This window comes from Dendrobium catenatum, unplaced genomic scaffold (genome assembly GCF_001605985.2).
Source record: "Dendrobium catenatum unplaced genomic scaffold, ASM160598v2 fragScaff_scaffold_629, whole genome shotgun sequence".
In the NCBI taxonomy this organism is placed as follows: domain Eukaryota; kingdom Viridiplantae; phylum Streptophyta; class Magnoliopsida; order Asparagales; family Orchidaceae; genus Dendrobium; species Dendrobium catenatum.
Window position 1 is genome coordinate 934547 of NW_021319091.1, and position 19493 is coordinate 954039.

General features: G+C 36.6%; 1 protein-coding gene across 3 annotated transcripts in view; it reads right to left on the bottom strand.

Moving 5' to 3' along the window:
• The window catches only part of LOC110094460 (callose synthase 10), a 97476-nt gene that overhangs the window by 14398 nt on the left and 63585 nt on the right, over window positions 1-19493 (bottom strand). For 2 of the 3 annotated variants that reach the window (XM_020819706.2, XM_020819709.2), the window contains 12 exons: window positions 15478-15566; window positions 15300-15381; window positions 15039-15202; window positions 14814-14934; window positions 9639-9736; window positions 9441-9531; window positions 9205-9365; window positions 8890-8999; window positions 5118-5249; window positions 4255-4582; window positions 3707-3821; window positions 3429-3548 (listed from right to left, as the gene is read on the bottom strand). In XM_020819706.2, coding sequence (XP_020675365.1) covers window positions 3429-3548; window positions 3707-3821; window positions 4255-4582; window positions 5118-5249; window positions 8890-8999; window positions 9205-9365; window positions 9441-9531; window positions 9639-9736; window positions 14814-14934; window positions 15039-15202; window positions 15300-15381; window positions 15478-15566 — 1611 coding nt within the window. The remainder of the gene's footprint in view (window positions 1-3428; window positions 3549-3706; window positions 3822-4254; window positions 4583-5117; window positions 5250-8889; window positions 9000-9204; window positions 9366-9440; window positions 9532-9638; window positions 9737-14813; window positions 14935-15038; window positions 15203-15299; window positions 15382-15477; window positions 15567-19493) is intronic. The other variant, XM_020819708.2, reaches the window with a different exon arrangement.

The window sequence follows — 19493 nt, forward strand, 5'->3', positions numbered from 1 at the left end:
GTGAGCCAACTCATCTCATTCAATTCATATAAAAATCATACAATATGAAAGATCTTAAGGCATAATAATGAAAAGAAACACAACTAATACATACTAAAACGGAATATAGCTTAATGATATTATATTTTAAACAAATGTTTGGAATAGCTAACAATCAAGAAACAATAACGGGTAAATTATAAATTGAAGCCAAATAGGGACCAGCGCTGTTGCATGTATCCCTTTGGCATGAGATTAAATACACATTCATGTGACATAATTTGAGGAGATTAACGATAAATAACAGCATATAATTGTCCGGATTTGCATCCCTGGATTGATCCCTCCATCAAGTAATTATTGTCCCAATTTTCTTTCACGGATTGATCCATATAGCTTGCACGGACTGATTCACAGCAATGTAATTACAAGTATCCAGAAATAGAGAAAGCACAAGAAATGCAAGGCACGGTTTGGATTAACTGCCTAAATTTCCAATAAGGAAAGCAACAGTTTACATTAATACGTCCGTATTTCCAAAGGTATGTCCATAAGCCGATTTTTTTCAATGTGGTCATAAACACCGCTCAATAAATAGGGAGTAAATACAGGTTGACTTCATCAATGTTGAGACTTCATGACCTCGATAAAGTGTTTTGTAGTACTTTTCATATTTCATGTTGAGATCATGCATATTTGTGATTATCAAGTTATAGGGAAATTTGACCTAAGATTTATGGAGTGGATATTAAGGCCAATATGCATTTGGGTGAATAGCAAGCTCACATATGTGATGAGGTTGATCCCTGATAATTGTGTGGAGAGAACATATTTCCATTGTCGTCTGTAGGAGCATAGTTCAAGCAGAGGAAGTGTGCAACCATGTGAACACATTTACTCATTCTGGATGGAGTAAGTGCCTTGGCATTGATCAGTAACTTCATAATGAATGTTATTATTGTTGCGTCCTGAAGTATTCGCAGCCGTAGAGAAATATATAGTTTAACGTCTTAACATTGTACGAAGATCCAGCACACAATCAGATGAGTGAGAGGGTGTAGCGTTCATGGTCTGGCCCAATTTGAATGAATCCATTAGTATTTGCAGTCGATTACAAATGAGGCCCTTCCTCGGGAGAAGGCCTTGGCTTTGATGATACAATGGTACATCATATAGAGCGCATTAAATGGTGGGAGTTACAATGTAGACATGTTTGTTTGGTCGGCATGATCATAGTCGATAGGATGGAGGTCCGAAAGACCATTGTCATGTGATGGAGGTTGGAAGGACCATAGTAGGCGACGGAGGTCAGAAAGACTGTAGTCGGCAGGAGACCGGGGTCAGAAAGACTGTTGTCTGTTGATGGAGGTCGAAAAGACCATAGTAGGCGACGGAGGTCCGAAGGACCGTAGTTGGCAGGAGACCGGGGTCAGAAAGACTGTTGTCTATTGATGGAGGTCGGAAGGACCATAGTAGGCGACGGAGGTAGAAGGACCGTAGTTGGTAGGAGACCGGGGTCAGAAAGACCGTTTTCTGGTGGAGGTCTGAAGGACCATAGTAGGTGACGGAGGTCCGAAGGATCGTAGTTGGCAGGAGACCGGGGTCAGAAAGACTGTTGTCTGTTGATGGAGGTCGGAAGAAAAATAGTAGACGACGGAGGTTAGAAGGACCGTAGTCGGCAAGAGACCGGGGTCAGAAAGACCGTTGTCTGGTGATGGATGTCGGAAGAACCATAGTAGGCGACGGAGGTCCGAAGGACCGTAGTCGGCAGGAGACTAGGGGTCTGAAAGATCGTAGTTGGAGGGCGGAACTTCGGTAGAAGTCCGGGCGTCAAGTGATGGTCTGGTAGAACTTCGCGCCTCAGGTGATGGTCTGACGAAGGTGAGGGCCTCTAGCGAATGTGAGTGCCTCTGGCGAAGGTGAGGGCCTCTGACGAAGGTGAGGGCCTCTGACAAAGTGAGGGCCTCAGATGGTGGTCTGGCGAAGGTGAGGGCCTCTGACAAAGGTGAGGGCCTCAGATGGTGGTCTGGCGAAGTTGAGGGCCTCTAGCGAAGGTGAGGGCCTCAGATGGTGGTCTGGCGAAGGTGAGAGCCTCTGGCGAAGGTGAGGGCCTCAGGTGGTGGTCCGGCGAAGCTCCGGCGGTGGTCAGGCTAGGCTCTGGCGATGGTCCTGCGAGGCTCCGGTGGTGGTTCCACGAGGCTCCGGCGGTGGTCCTACGAGGCTCCGCAGTGGTCCGGCGAGGGTGAGGGCCTCAGGTGGATGTCCAACGAGGTTCCGGCGGTGGTCCGACGATGCTCTGGCGGTGGTCCGGTAAGGCTCTTGCGGTGGTCTGGCGAGGTTCCGGCGGTGGTCGAGGAGGAGCTTCTTCCTTCTCTTCCTTCTCTTCTTCCTTCTCTTCTCTTCTTCTCTTCTTGCTTCCCCCCTCCTTTCAAGAGAAATGAGGGGTCTATTTATAGATTTCTGGAGTGGCATGGCCCATAAATAGGTGAGAGATCAAGGGTAAATGGGGAGTGGTTGGATGGACGACCGATATTAAATCCCTTGATCATGTACCGTTCTTTAGACATTTGAAGGCCTTAATGATGTCAGAATTCGGCGATCTTGGGCTCGTTGGATTTGTCTCGTCGAGCCGCTCAATTCGACTATAACCTCATTGTGTTTGGAGACTGTTTGGTAATCCAAATTGCTGTTCAAACCTTCCAACATCGCTTCGGGTCCTTGATTTGTACTCATTTGGACTCGGATTGAGTCAAATTTGGTGTCGTTGGGTTCGTATTTCCGAGGTGCTCAGTTGGACTATAAGTTTGCTGAAATCAGAGTTCGGATGGTGTCCGAATTAATTTTTGAAGTTTCCAACTTGATTTTGCATCGAGATTCGCACCCGATCAAGATAATTTTTTTGATGACGTATCAATTATAATGGCACCTTCTTGGTAGACGTTGTAAGTTATTATAATAGTAATTGCTAACTATTAAGGAGATGCATAACAATAAGCATATCTTTCATTATGTCATTATCCCAATGGCTTGGAGCTGGACAATTCCTTTTGGACAATAGTGTGCTCACTTCCATCATTAGTATATCAAAAGTTAATCACGATCTTGTTGACTATGTCTTTATTTTATATTTTGAGGATTATATCTAAGTATTTCAGCAAAAGCTTGCAAACCAAGTAGCTAAAATTAATGATTTAGTTTTTTTTCCCTATATATTTTAGAATATTTGCTTATATTCCAATGCGATGTTCCATGGGCTATATTAGGGGCCTAATAGAACAAGAAAATAATGATTAAGAGCTAGCGTCACACTAATAATTATTTTTCTGAAATTTTCAATATCATTAAAAAAATTCAATGGAAAAGAAACCACAATTTGATTATATTAAGCTAAAATATGATAAAATGAGACTAAGCTATGAAAAGATTTTGGACTCCATAAAGCGAGCTACCTGATTCATATCAATAGTCTGGATAGCTTCACCACGGGTAAAAATTATAGCATGATTTTGATTTTCAGGTTTCCCTTCTCCAAGCTTAGGATCTCCAGGAAGTTTGATGGAATATATTTCCTGAAATAAAATGGTCATAATTCAAGGACTAATGACAAATACAAACGTACTATAGACCATATTATCTCTTTATAAATAGACAAGCATGAATATATACAAGAGCAAATAACAAACGAAATTCACTCATTTTAAATGATCGATAAATTAGTCACGTCAACCTGATCTCTTCCATGGACATCAGCCTTTACGAGCTTTGAGTAGTATTCCTTAATTATACGATCAGATGATGAAATGTCCTCCACATGAATAAAAGCAACCCGTAGGGCTTCATTTCTAATAATTATAGAAAGAAAAAAAAAAAAAAGAAAGCCACAAATTTCAAAAGGAATTAGAATATAAATAGATGATTAAAAAAACTCAAAATCTACATTATCAGCAAAAACGTAACAGTGATAAGCTAGGTTTTTTAAAATCAAAATTGGAGGCCTTGATCCTTTTGAAAAAGGTTTCTAAGACAATATTAGTGAATCAGGCTACAAGCCAATATGAAAATTAACCCCATAACTTGGGAAGAAAAAGTAAGGACAGTGAATAGAATTAATCAAGAGGTCAAGAAGGATAAGGACTAATCAAAATATTACAAAGAAATTAAACCGAAAAAGTCAAAACCAGATGTAATGCCCACATGAACACACAAAAGCAAAGTGCATGGAAATATACATAAGTCATTTGTCAAGTAGAGAAAGCAAAATTATAGGGCTCAGACCTTTGCATAAGTAGAGCAATATCTGCAGCCTCTGGTGCTTTCTTCTGTTTCTGCTGCCCATAAATTTGACATGAGACAACATAAGTAAATTTAAGATCAGCCTGGGCACGAGAATCAGAAGACAATTCAAATCCTTCGGTATTAATAAAATCAGCTCCAGAATATCCATCTTCAACTCCTGCAATTTTATACCGGTAAGCCAAGTCCAGCAGAAAGATAGCAAATGGAAAAAATAAGCAACAACAGCTTATTAGATTACCTACAGAACTTCTTCTCTCCAAGTAGCTTTGGAGCATAAGAGCTCTTCTATAGTACATCATACCACGTACTGCATCAGCATGAAGGACGAAAAAGAAAAGGAGCAATCATATAAGAACTACAAAGAAGAAAATTATCTGAATCCTAAACAATAAAATATTATCTGATCAAAATTCATATAATTACTGTCGAAACTAAACCAAACATATGTGAATCTGCCTAAGAACATGAGCGAAGACTGTTAAATTTGTAACAAACATCACAAAAGTATGCATATGCAATTCATTTACAAAGTGCATCCAACCAACATTGTTTACGTAAAATACTTAAGTTCTTCAAGACCAATAATGTGGAAAATGCAAGTTTTATAGTTTAAACAATAAATGAATGCTTGGTTCAACAATAGTCAAGGTGATATAGAAAGGATGAGTGGCCTTGACTTTAAACATGGAGATTGTAGTCTCCAGCATAAGAAATAGCATCATATAAAAACAACTATCAACAATTTGACAAAAGGAAAACAAACAGCAGATGAATATGGGGAAGGAGTCGGAGGAAGAGTTTGGGAGTACAATAAGGGCAGAGAAAAAGAAAAGACTTATAACCTGTTCTTGCTAATGTCTGACCACGATAAGATGCCCAAAAACGCAGTTCTAGTGTGTCACTTGAGCTATCTTGTAGAGACTCAGCAGTTGATTCACCTCGCCCAATCCGCTCGAGAAAATTCTCCCATTCATCTACAAAAAAAAGTTTACATAGATTATTCACTCTGCTGCATAACTACAAGCAACCATCAAGTAGATCATGTATTAGCCTGAAAAACATATGCAGATAATACTTGGACTGTATTTCATCCAAGTCCATGTTTCGTATTTGTAAATAATGCATGACAGACATTTAAACTTCATAGGTAGGAAGTTAATTCTACAATTGCAGAAAAATTTAAGTGTTGGCAACATGAAATTATTTATCATAATGGTCTAATATAGAACATATTTATTACATATAAATCCATCTTCAATGCAAATGAATTTAAAAAAAGTACTACTTTCATATCTACAAAATTCCAGTTTATTCTAAAGTTTCATTTTCGAAGTTTCTTCGATAAATCAAAATGATCATTAACATGGAAATCTTCTCAGATTGCAACTTCATTTAAATTTGTAAACAATCCACACCATTGTTTAAAATTGCACAATATGTGGCTTGACTGGAGGCCTGGCTCAGCACAATTTCAATGAAAAATGCTCAAGACTTATGCTTGGAGAATTTTATATGAGGTGTGCTCCTCAGTTTGGTTGAGGCAGGCCTTGCCTCACTAGCGTGATGCGTATACCTCTCCACCCCCATCGTAGCAACTGTCCGGGATCACTTGGAACCACACACCACCATGACCTCCTCTAAAAATTTTGGAGTATCACTCCCACCTTTATGTTGATGAAAAATATCTGTAAAAGAGGAAGATGATTGAAATAAACGAGACGTGGCAAATTTGGAGGCATTTGATTCCACAGGATAAGACAAGGGAGATACCAATTTGTTATGACATAGACTCAAATAACGACCCTCTTAGTGATGGCAGTACAGATAATTTCTGAGTTGTTGCGAACTATTTCGGCTTTTTTTAGGAATTAAATGTGGATGAGTAGGAAACTGGGAAAGAAATTTGGAGTTGAACTTGATTTTATATGATACTTTTATGCAATTTCTATATTTTATGTTGTTATGCTCTTGTAATAATTGAATTTCAATTATATTTCACGCAATTTATTATTTGTCACTTTACGTCTTATGCATTTTTTTGTTTCATATGTATGTTAATTTGTTACTTCATAGTTCAATACAAAATTAATATGTCATCCTTTAACATATTATTTGATTATTATATAAGAAATTATTTTTAACCATTATTTTTATTTTACTCAATTTTTATATTTTGAGGCTTACACCTCAAACCCCCTTGAGACTTATACTAAGCCTCGCGAACAACAAAATGCCTAAATACCCAATTACTCAATTTTAAACTTTGGTCCGCACAATACTATTAATGCTAGTAGCACCCTCTACTTCGATATACTACTAAACAACCTAGCCAGCAGGTTAAATATTAGTCATGACTCTCATCAGAGGGGAGGCAAACTTTGTTATGTTGATCTAGACCATCATTAGTTCAGGGTAATATGATATTATGGGTAGGACTTTCCTTGAGATAAATCTTCAAATGTATATAATTATGGACATGATGATCATTATTATTGATGCGAGCAAGAAATACAGGGGACCCTATATCTCTCGATCGCAAAGGAGAGGACGGACTTCTACCGACGAAAATGACTAAGGATGAGAAAAGGGACGAACAAACTCTTACATTTCAAATTAAAGAAAAGAAAAGAAATTAAAATTACAAACTCGACTCGATCTCAAAGACGACACCCTAAAGTTGCTGCACTTAGAGAAGAAGGATACAGGTGGAGTGGCACTTGCGGAGAGATGAAAGAGGTTAGAAGCCCGAGAAGAAAGGTTGGAAAGAGCTCGCAGGATTTCCGGAGGGGATGAGAAAGAGGGGTGGAAAGAGCCCGCAAGATTTCCAAAGCAAACCCGCAGGATTTCCAAAGCAAGCCCGCTGGTTATAACTTTTCAAAAAATCACATTTTCATTCAACTTCAAACATTACAAATCCCCCATATATATAGGTATGAAAGGGAATACAAAGAGACACATTATATTAATTTTAACGCAAGAAACTAAGCATCAAAAGCATTAAACCCAAATGCTTTTCACGCAAAAACAGCCCAAGCCAAGAAACCGAAGAGGTAGCCGCGGGAGCCAAGGAGGCCGAGAGGGAACCAAGGGGGCACGGTCACGGGAGGGAGCACAGGCACGGGAAACCAGCAGCCGGCCGGAATCCAAGGGGGTAAAAGCACATAAAGCCATGGTGGAATTCAAGGAGCCACCATGGGAAGACTAAACAAATATCTTAGGATTCCAAAAGCCCTTTTTGGAAACCCAAGAGACAACATTAAAACTTAAAACATTAAAACATAAAAATACATTTAATAAAAAGATAACTATGAGCTAAAATCATAGCTAATAATGAGCTAACCCTTAGTTCAATAAATGAACTAAAGACCAGCTCATAAATGAGCTAATAAAATTTCAGCTCAAATTTATTTGAGCTAGTAGACTCGAGGGAAGTCAAAAATCTAATTATTTTTGACATGAGTTGACCCTCCCTTTGTCTACATCAATTATGGGTAGGCTTGTTCGCACGAAGACAAGCGGACAAAGACCGGAGTGCAGGGCTTGTTCGCACAAAGTCGAGCGGATGGAGGTCAGTCCGATCGTTCTCATATAGGGAGGAGGCCGGCCATAATTGAACTTGTGGCTGATTTGTTGTTTCGATTCGCAGAAGGCCAGAGGCACAGGGTAGCCAAGCAGAAACGAGGTCACCAATGCTAGAGAAAATCCGATTTCTTTAGCAACGTAAGCGTAATTTTTTGTATCTGATTTTCTGATGTTTGTACGAACCCTTCTCCCCACGACGTGCACGTTCTGTCGGTCGTGTGTTCGGGTTTTGCTAACGTGTTTTTCCAACATTAACTGCCATTGTGTACTGGAATGATTATTTAAGCCATTTCCGCAAGCATTAAACACTGGTTTGCGTATAAAACTGTAACTAAAATTCAACTCGTCATCGTTTGAGTTTTAAGGCTATTTGCATGATTTAACTGTTATATGCACATATATAATTGCTATAGCTATTGACAAACTATTTGAGATTTAACTGTTATATGTACATATATAATTGCTACAGCCATTGACAGCTGCCGCTGTTATTATGACTGACAGAATATGCTATAGCACAATAACGAAAGATAACCCAGCTAACAGAGCAACAGATAGTTCACATTATTTTGTAAGAATAAGAATCAGAAAAAAATTAACCGAAATGAGGAATAAAAATAGAATAAAATTCTACAAGATGTATTTATTCTGGAACCCAAAAAAAGGTCGCAACAAATGAGCCAAGCTCCGTTCAATCTGGCATCTAGTAGAGGTCCGAAAAATTTTTACCACAACCAAAAAGGATGTTTCAGTGTTTCAAAGCAGCAACAACGAGGTCATTATGGAGGCTACCTACCATATTTCTCCAATACAACCGACAACAGAATGTTCAAGAACATCACAAACAGAAAACTGAGTACAAACGAGCATCACAACCAGAAAACCGAGTACAAACCTGATATTTAAACCAAGCAATTTTTCTGATATACAGCATTAAAATTAATTGAAAGAAAATATTATTAGTTTACTAAAAGTAAGTTCAAAAGAAAAAAACAAAGATAAAGAAACTGAAAACAGTATGGACTGAGGTACCTGGAAAAATTTTTTGAAGATAGAAAAGGATAGAAATTCCATCCTCATTTTCTACTCTCAGATCTGACAAACTGTACAGCACGGTTTCACTATAGTATGGAGTGAAAACACTAGTTGAAAAAAAGAAAGAGAGCAATCAGTTTCTTGTACTAGATTAAAAGCTCAGTAATTAGTTGATACAAAACAATTTAGAACGGAAGTTCAATACAAAAATACTGGAGCACTCCAACCGTATCGCAGTTCTACTAAAAAAACTTCTGTGCAAAATAATTTTCAAGTAAAAAAGCTAAACCAGAATATGCATGATTAGAGCACCTAAAAGGTATCATTTCAGAAACAGACTTTGCTGGAGGCATTTTCATGAATAATGAATTCGCGAAAAATTCAAGCCTTCTTCTAGCTTCAAGATTTTTTGGGATATTGGCAGCTGAATTTTTAACAGTTAGAAGTAGATGCAGGCGTTTAATCTGCTCCTTCTGCATAAAAGAACAGTAAAGAAGTCAGACTTATGAAATTAAGTTTGGCAATGAAAAAATAAGAAAAAAACATACAAGTTCCGGATTAGTGGGCCACAGTATTCTAGAGAAAAGCCTTCCCTCGTGCCTTGCTTTCGCTAAAATATTCCATGTATCAAAAAAGTCGCTGGATGGGAAAACATTTCAGTCAAATTAAAAACTAAAAAAAATAGAAGTTAAAAAAAAAACTCGGGTTGGTAAACAAACAACATTTATGAACAGGTTTCAAGATACCTAAGGTTTGGTGTCAGGAAATCATGAGTAACAACGTCATACAGATCATATACAGCTTTTGCAGCACCCCGAGCCAGCTCAGGAGTTTCATTTCGTGTCTACAAAAGTACGTTAAATTTAACAAATCTAATCCCGATTTAGAAAGAATATTTAACCAGTGATTATTAAAGAATATGCAGAACATTGTATAGACCATTAATAAAGCATTTTATTATTAATAAATAACCATTTACGGTTCACACAAATTCATTTGAAAACAAATAAAAGAGTGTAGTTAGGCAATGACCGAGTACAATTTAAGCCTTTTAGCAACTAAAAAACCATTTAGGTGCATTTTTATACATGGTTCAAGAACTCTGATCATTCAAAAATCTGAAATAACAAAAATCTAGCACTCTCTGCTAGGCTTAATATCGTTTAAAAACTTAATATAAGATTTACATCCACTATACCCCACACATTTAATTGCAAGAGACAAATGACGCTAAAGCCATTGTACAGCATAAGTTTGTAAGTCTCACCTATGTAAAATCTAGCCCAATACACTACGTAAAGTAGCGAAGATGACAAGATCCCTGGCACAATAATCTTTATGTAAAATTAAGTGCACACGTGCCCTTGTCTCGATTTGTATGTTCACGCATGGCTACTTGATGTCACAAAAGATAAAAACATTCAAAGCCTAGAAATCTTATACACATTTCAGACAACAGAACCCATGTGTACTGTGATGGGTATAATTATTGTAAATCCCAACCGAAGGAGTTCCCAATAATGAAATCTATGCCCCACATAATGAGTAGAGCAAATCATGAAAAGCCCATGTCAATGATAGGTTAAAATTATTAGAATATTAGATTAAGAGAGGTCCAACATCAAAATCAAGCTCCCGATCATAAAGAAAAACCCTTTAAGCTTTGTCTCTAATGATGGGTTCAATTATCAAAAAACTAAATTCTATAAGACAATAGGAAACGCCCTCTTAAATATTAAAAGAAAAAATTTCAGAATCTTTCTACACTGATGGGAAAAATAAAAACAAAATCAAAGAACCCTATAACAATCTAGACACTATAAAAAAACAAGAACACAAAAAAAATGTAATCAAAGATAAAAAATTTCACACATAGAGTAACCATCCATTAATTATCTACTACAATTACATAAAATAACAATTTTAAGTTTAATTATACAGAGCCAATGTCATATAAAGTGCATTCATACGACTATATTGAAAAATCTCATGCTAGTAAGGACATAGCACTTGCCCAAGAGAATAAAAAAATTGCATTTATACCAATCTCACCAATCTTGTCTTGTTAGAATATAAGCCTCACTTTAAATAAATTAGTCAATAGGTGGTTCTCACCTTACGTCTAGGGTCCAAAATTGATGACCTTTTTAGTTTTGTGATGCGGACATCCAACCATCCATGCCTATCCGAGGACGAGCTGAAGATCGACGGCTGTGATCATCCTACGTTATCATAAATTTTATTTGTAATTTTTATTTTTATTATGCATTTTCCATTTTTACCCTTAAGGGTCTAATCTTATGTAAGCCCTAGGGGCATGATCATCTTCTTTTAGTTTATTTTATTTTTGATGCCTATATATAGAGGTCCTTGCTAGTGTAATGGTATGATGGAGTTTAAACAAAAAATTTTGTTATGTACTTTTGTTCTTGGGAAGAACGTTAGTGAAAATCCCTATGGAGGGAATCGTGGTTTCCACCAGCCGCAAGATGGGTCCGAGCTCGTGGCTTAAAGTCCCTTGGTGAAGGGCATCGTATCACCCGTCAGTCTTTGGAAGAGTCCAATGCTCACGGTAATATCTTTTTTTTTCTTTGCTTTGTTTTCTTAGAGAAAAAGGATTCAAGTAGCCGACCCCACGTAGTGGGATAAAGGCTTGATGTTGTTATTGTTGTTGTTGTTGTTTCTTTGTTTTCTCCATATTTTCCTAATCGCCATTTACATCCTCCCTCCAATCCCGCTGGCTTCATCCCATCCTCCACCCAAACCCGTCGGCCTCTTCCCACAATCCCCTCTTCTTCCCCACCGAAATTCCCCATCTCCATCCTAAGCCTAACCGGCCAGGTTTCCCCCACTCCAAACCGCCAATGCTCTCAAAAATCAAAACCCTAATACCTCCATAGCCGCTGGCCACCTTCTTCCCTCCATTGGCTCCCACAATTTCATCTAGTATTCAAAACCTTCCTATTATATACATCTTAATTTGGAAATGAATTCGAATTCAAAATTCAAATTAATTTGAATTTGAATTTATTTCTTAAATAAAGACTCTTCTTTTAGGAAAGTTGTTTAAATTAAGTCCAAATAAATTTTTGACTGGATTTGATTTAATTTCTTCTCATCAATTAAAGAGCTTTGATTAGGCAAGCCATAAAGTCCCTTACCTAATCCCTCTTTCCCTCTTAAAGCCGCCGGCCACCTGACCCTAATTCCTAGCCTAACCGCTGGCTTCTTTTCCCCAATCCCCCTTTGCATCCAAATTCGAATTCCTATTCAAGACTTTCCTTTTATTCAACCTCTTAATCTAGGAAAGTTTTCAAATTTCAATTTCAAATCAATTTAAATTTGAAATCCTTTCCTAAAATAAGTTCAATTTCATTTGGAAACTTCCCTAATATTCTCATATCTGAAATTAATTCAGGTTTAAATCAATCACCACATTCAACAAACTTGGACACCCTCTCTCCTCTCCCTCTCTAGGCCGGCCCCTCCTCTCTCTCTCTCCAATCCATTTAATTCCCATTAGTTCCCCCCTCTTGGAGCCTTAATTCATCCTTGACGGGTGATGCAAGGCCCTCTCCTAGGGTTTATCCTCTCAAGAACTCACAAAGAGATAAAAAAAAAAAAAGCTGTAATATTTCATTCATAATCATCATTAACACCTACCTAAAATAGCCTAATTGGTTTGGGGAAAGATCTAAATAATTTAAAATTCAAAATTTGAATTTCAAATATTTTCCTAAACTAAGAAAGCTAAATTAGGAAAGTTTATAAAATGGGATCTAATTTAATTTTAAATTAGATTGGTCATTCCTATTTCATCCCTAATTAATAAGAGTGCATTAGGAAACTATTAAACCCTTCACAATCTCCCCCCTATTCTCTCTATGCCGCCGGCCCTCCCCATGCTCCAAATTTTGAATTCTAATCCTTCCCTCCACCCTAATTTAATTCTCTTAATTAATTACCCTCCTGGGTAATTAATTTTAAAGAGGATTTAATAACCCTAATTCCCCTAACCCATATTTGAATTTGAATTTGAATTTCAAATTCTTTTCCCTCCTCATTTAGTTAAATCTGAAATTAATTTCAGATTTAATGCTCTTTCCATAACCCCAAACCTAGACCCCACAAACCTTAATTCCCTCCACACTTGGTCGGCCCTCTTGCTTACTCACCTTCTTGGAATTCCTTTCATCCCATGAGCTCTCTTGCAAGAAAAGAAGTCAAGCATCTTCCATCCGGACGTTGGTGGATCACCGGTCGTCTACACAAAGCTCCTCCTCCGGCTAACTTCCGTTGGATCTCTACCCCGGCTTCCTCTCATTCATGGTGGCATCTTCCGAATTGTGTCGATTCTTCTTCCGCTAACCCTTAAAGAGTGTGAGTGAGGGAAACTCGAGGTGAATTTTCTCTTTGTTACGTGGTGGATTGTTTGTTTGTTACACTACTTATTTTTATTATAATCTTGATATTATTTTGAGATCTTGTTTTCTATTGTATGGTTACTTGTCATATCAATTTAAACGATTTTAAATTCATAAAATCTTTTCAAAGTGAAACATTAAGTTTAAGTTTTGACGCCTAATTCAGTCATTATAAATTTCTACGTGCAATTCCAATCTGGTTTCACATCATTTTGTCATAAGTCCTCACTTTTCTAACAGTGTCATCAATCTTATGTTGTTAGAACATAAGCCCCGCTTTTAAATAAATTAGTCAACTTTAATATAAGTTCAATTTTAAAATATAAAGCCAACATAGAATAATTTTTAAGTACCTCTAAGCTTCTCCAAATAAAGTACTCATCAATTCCTCATTTCCTATAGGAAATCAATTCTAAGTTATTCCAATCATCTTCACAATTCCAAAGACCAAATATTTAAAATAAAATTCTTAAAATTATATAAAATGTTAACACATAACTTGATTAAAAAATTATTATTTAAAAAAAAATTTCAAGTGTCAAACACTCCTAAGACATAATTATCCATAGGGGCTTGTCCTTTATGGGGAACCTGCACCCTAGAGTAAAATAAATCCTACTCAATCCAAAATTTTATATATGAGAAAATCTTTTGGAACATAAAAATTTTATCTTTATATATAAGTTCCTTTTGTTATTGAGTCCACATTGAAATAATAACTTTATCCTTCTAAATAATCTATAATTTTCTATATCGTACTTGATTACAAAATATTTCAAATATGTTAACAAAAATTCCCTATCATCCCTCACCTTCCAACTCATCTCTATGTGAAACCTAGCGAATGCCACTCGCCGATCCCCATGAACCCAGCTCATTAAATTGTTTAGAAATGCTTTAACTAAGCTAGATCAACTTTTAGACAACTGAATGAATACAAACAAAACTAATTTTCATTCATCATGACACTCGGAACAAGAATAAACAAGGTAAAAGGCTCACTGGCTGAGGCTAATATATGCTGGCTATCCACAAGACTATCGTGACAGATAAATAGAGATTACTTGATTAGAGCAAGGACGTAAGATAGACAGGCATATTCAAGAGAATATTCCCATTTTTTGAATCATCAGCCCAATCATAAGAATTTCATAAAAATACTGTCATGGAAAAATGCAGAAAGCTTTGTGCATCAACCACTTGCAATACCCTACTTCACTGAGATCTTCATGCATTGCATGTCACTTCACCAATCATAAGATGTATAAGGACCAACTTTCTCACATATAAAAGAAATCTTAAAAATAGATTTAAGAAAAATATTTTCCTCAAACACAATGGGGTTAAGTTTAAAAATAGAATAATATAAATGAATAAATGTGAAGTATCAGCTACACAAAATTTTGTCAGTATACTAGAAAACAAACTTCATAACAGCCCACACACTTGAGGAAACATATAAGAACTAATAAGCATTTTATCCAATTGAATGCTTACTAGGAGTCCCGTCAAAGCGTTAAGTCTAGATGCTACCAGCTGCAGTTTCTTAAGTAACACAGTAACCAAAAGAGAGCTCTCTGATATACTGTTGTTAATCTCACGAAATAGCCGTTCAACCCTGAAATAGAGATCAATAAAGAGTAAAGCTTAAGTTCTAATCAAAATGAAGCATCAAAAACAAATACCAATTGTAACTTTAGCATCCTAAAAAATGTTTTATACCAAAGTCTTCCTTCTCCATCATCAATTATAGATTGTAGAATGTTCTGAGCATTATAGTAGCATTCCTGAACAGCATAAGCCATGTACTCATCCCTAGATATTCGGTTCCATAGATCAGCTTGATTATCCTCACAGGCTCCAGCCAATTCAAGGGCATATGGGATCTAGAAAAACAACTGAAGCAGTTAGGAATGACTCAAATGCAAAATACCCAAAAAAGCATTTAAGGAAGGAAAGCTCAAAGCTAAGAAATAGGTAGACCTTGCTACTCAAAAGAAATAATGGCCACTGAACTAATCTTAAACTTCCTGAATTGCTTGGCATAGAAAGCAAATCCATTTCCCTGAAATACACTTGGAAGGCTTTCATTGCTGTCGACATAAATTGTGAACATTAAAGAGATCAAAAGATACGCAAATAAATATATATTCTCATTTGCCTATTGCTGATATAATCTTCTTCTCTAAGACTTTTTATGATATCATTCCAAAATGGAGCAAATGTAGCAGCATATGCCTTATGAAGGTCCTGCGATTCCCAGTTTAAGAAAAACAAAAGTTAATTTAACAAGCTGAAGTCTTATAAAAAGGCATGAGTCCATAACATCTAAAAAACTATAAGATCTAATTAGCAAAACATGGGATGGGCATTAAAATTTGTGTGTTACAGATATTACTAGAATTTAGAAGAAAAATTTCAAATTTTTGACATAACTAAATAAGGTTAAGTAATATATCCAAAAAAAAATACAATGAAATAATACATAAAATACTGTGTACTAGTTCCAAATATGCTTATTTTTTCATATTTCTGAAAGGAAATTGAAAATGACATAATAATTCGCATGTAAATGCATTATGAGTATAATGGTGAATTTGCTCACTAAGCTACAAGATATTAAATCAAATAAAACATTAAAACTACATAATAGCTGAAACTGGACTACATTCTCTGATTCTACGGATGAACCTTTTTCCCGTCATAATGAACTTACTTTTAACCAGCAATCATCAACGTACCTATATGCATGCTTAACACGGATATATTACCATCATATTAAATACATCACACATTATCCTTACAACATCAATGCAAAACAAAAAAAAAAGGCCATATAGTTTTACAAATTTATCACCATAGGTATACAGTCCATAGCCTGGAGAAAATCAAGATCAAGGGTCTTGGTTTTCATCTTGAAGTTTCCAAAATTATAAACAACATTTGCTATCTTTGAGGCTCCAGACTTCACAGAGAAAATCAGAAAATTTCACCTATACAATTTATTCACGCATCTCAAATCAAATGAACCGTACTAGAAACTTAACATTCTATACTAGGGAGGAAAACAGATGATAATAAGATCTTCAGATTCAGGATCATAATGTAGTGGAAATATGACTCGAAACAGGTCAACAATGATTTCGTGCCTGAGATTGATTGGAGCGTTATTATTGAATTAATTTATGATAAGGACAATATAATTGATGTGAAACCACATTGGAATTGCACTTAGAAATTTATAATATTTGAATTAGGCGTCGCAACTTAAACTTAATGTTTCACTTTGAAAAAACTTTACAAATTTAAAATTGTTTAAATTGATATGGCAAGTAACCTGATTTGGCGGTTCCTTTGGAACCGACTATTGAGGCGGTTCCTTCTGAACCGCCTCAGAGGGGCCGGCAATTGTGTACAAAAGGAGGCAAAACCGCCTCATTTCTTTCCCAAATTAGACTGCCGCCTAGGGGTGGGGTCCATAGGATTTGAATTTATTTGAAAATTATTTTTAGGAAAGATTTGAGGAGCTGGAAAAGTCTTTAAATAGGAGAGGTAAGGGGAAGGGAGAGGCATGCTTGTATTGTTTGTTCTCTTGGGCTTTCTTGGCATTTAGGCTCTAGACTCTCTTGTCTAGAGATTTAGGGGAGAGACGATCCTCCTCTCAAATTGAGGATCACTTGTATCTTGCTTTCGTATTGTTTTTGCTTTGTTTCCCTTAGTGCAATCTATCGTTTTGGGGCTGATTTCGCCCAGATTTTGCTTATTTCTCGTTGTTTTACTCCAATTAGTGATAGGTTTGCTTGCAAACTCAAGTATTCCCTTAGGATTGCTTGCGAACTCAAGTAATTCCTATCATAACCACATAATAGAAGACAAGATCTCAAAATAACATCAAGATTATAATGAAAACAAGTAGTGCAACAAACAAACAATCCACCACGTAACAAAGAGATAAGTCACCTCGAGTTTTCCGCACTCGCACTCTTTAACGTTAGCGGAATAAGAATCGCCACAATCCGGAATATGCGACCATAAAGGAGAGGAAGTCGGGTAGAGATCCAACGAAAGTTAGCCGGAGGAGGGTGTTGGCTCAAGAAAAATGGCACGAATGCACGAATCCCGCTTTGCAGCCGTGGGATTCCATTTCCCTTAAGTCAAATTGAAATTAAGCAGATTTCCCCGGAGGGTAGTGTCAAGGTTTAAAGATCTGGGGTTCTTACTTCCTATGAGCGCAAGCACTCATAGTTAATTACCCTTCTTAACAAGTAAGAGAGAACTCTCGATTAAGGATGAATAAATTTTTAAGTGTTTAGTCTCAATTGTGGTAAATCAAGATCCCAGGGTTCCATCCCAGGTATATCGTAGTTCCAATCTACCAACACTAACAACCATTGATCGTAGTGTCCAGGGAATCAGATTAGCAGCCATGGGTTGCCTCCTCTCAAGGATCCCGAGTAAACTGAAATGGTTAGATTTGAATTTTAATTTGATTAGGTATGGGTTTTGGTTTTATTTATTTATTTATTTATTTTTTAATTTAGGATTTGGGGTTTACATCTATTAGAATACCCGAATATTTTATTCAGTTTAGAGTTTACATCTATTAGAATACCCAAGAAGTTGGTTTGGACCTGGTCTTATGGCTTCTTCAGGAAGTAGCCCAGGGATTTACATTTAGGTTTTTGACATATAGCTTTCATATAAAGTAGCCCGAGATTTGATTTGGAATTGGAGCTTATTACTCTATTTATGAGTTGTCCAAGGATGTATTTAGTTCGGGGCTTACGGCTCTAATTAGGAGTTGCCCGAAGATGGGTCTTACAACCTAACTCTACAGCGAGGCTGCCCGGAGATTTCAATTATTTGGGTAGGACTTATGACTTCCCTTAAGAAGTAACTTGAAAAGCAGGTCTTACAACTTAATCCTTTAGACTAAGATGCCCATAGGTTAAAATTTGATTATTTGGGGGTTTAGGATCAATGATATTTATTTTAACAAATTTCTTAAAACACGAGACTTATAACTTTCGTAGAAAGTAGCCCGTTGGTGGGATTTACGGCCTTCATTGAAGGTAGCCCAAATATTTTTAATTGGGTAGGTCTTATTGCTTCCTTAGAAGTTTCCTAATGATGGGTCTTACGACCTAGCACTTTAAGCTAAGTGGCCCGAGTTGTGGGTCTTACAACCTAGTGTTTTTAGATTAGGATGCCTGAATGAGGGTCTAGAGCTGTATTATCGCCTAAACATTTCCCTCAGAGGTCAGACTTAAGACTTTTATTAGAAGTGGTAGGGGGTTTTAATTGGGGGTTAGGATTTAGGTCAATTTCTACCTAAAACTTCCCCTTAAGGTCGGGCTTACGACTTTCCTACGAAAGTTGCCGAGTTGTGGGTCTTACAACCAAGTTCCTACGAACGAGGCTGCCCAAAAATTTGAATTTTGTTGTATGGAGATTTGTTCTAAACTTGTTTGAGTTGGTTGAGTTTATAATTTTAATACTTCAGAGTTTTGACACTAGTGTTAGTGTTTTAGTTGTTTTGATTTGTGCTCGTAGTCTTTTTCCCACTACGGTAGTCCACTTCTCTACCTATTTCTTATTAATTTTTTTAGCAGTTTTGCTCTACTAGCTTTTTTCGTACTTAGCTTTTCTTGCTTTCTAGTTCTACTTGCAGTAGCTTAGATTTATCAGCATTCATTTAATTTATTTATGACGTACTGACCCTTCATTTATTTGTTTGCAGGTGTTCGTAGCCAGTAGTTGCATTTTTTTAGGCTTTCAATTACAAAAGATAGAGCCTACAAGTAGCCGTAGAAACTTGTATAGGAGAGCTTTGGAGAGCAGTCTGTAGAGTTCAGTTGAGAGTTTTTTGGAGAGTTTGAGGGTTTTGGAGAGCAATTTGTACAAGAGATTTGGGAAGTTAGCAATCAAAGTTGTACATGTCATTTAGTGGAAACTTCTCTTCCTCCCTCTTTTTATTGCATTTGTTTTATAATTGCTCTAATTAACCATTAAATTTTAGTATTCTCGAATTTTAATTGATAGCTCTTGAATACAAACCATTTTAAATTTTTTTCTGTAAAAATTTGATCTCACAGCTTAAAAATTCCTGGGTCCAGAATTTTCATTTAAAATGTTCACATATTTCTAAAATTTTTTTATTTTCAAATGCTCTCGGAT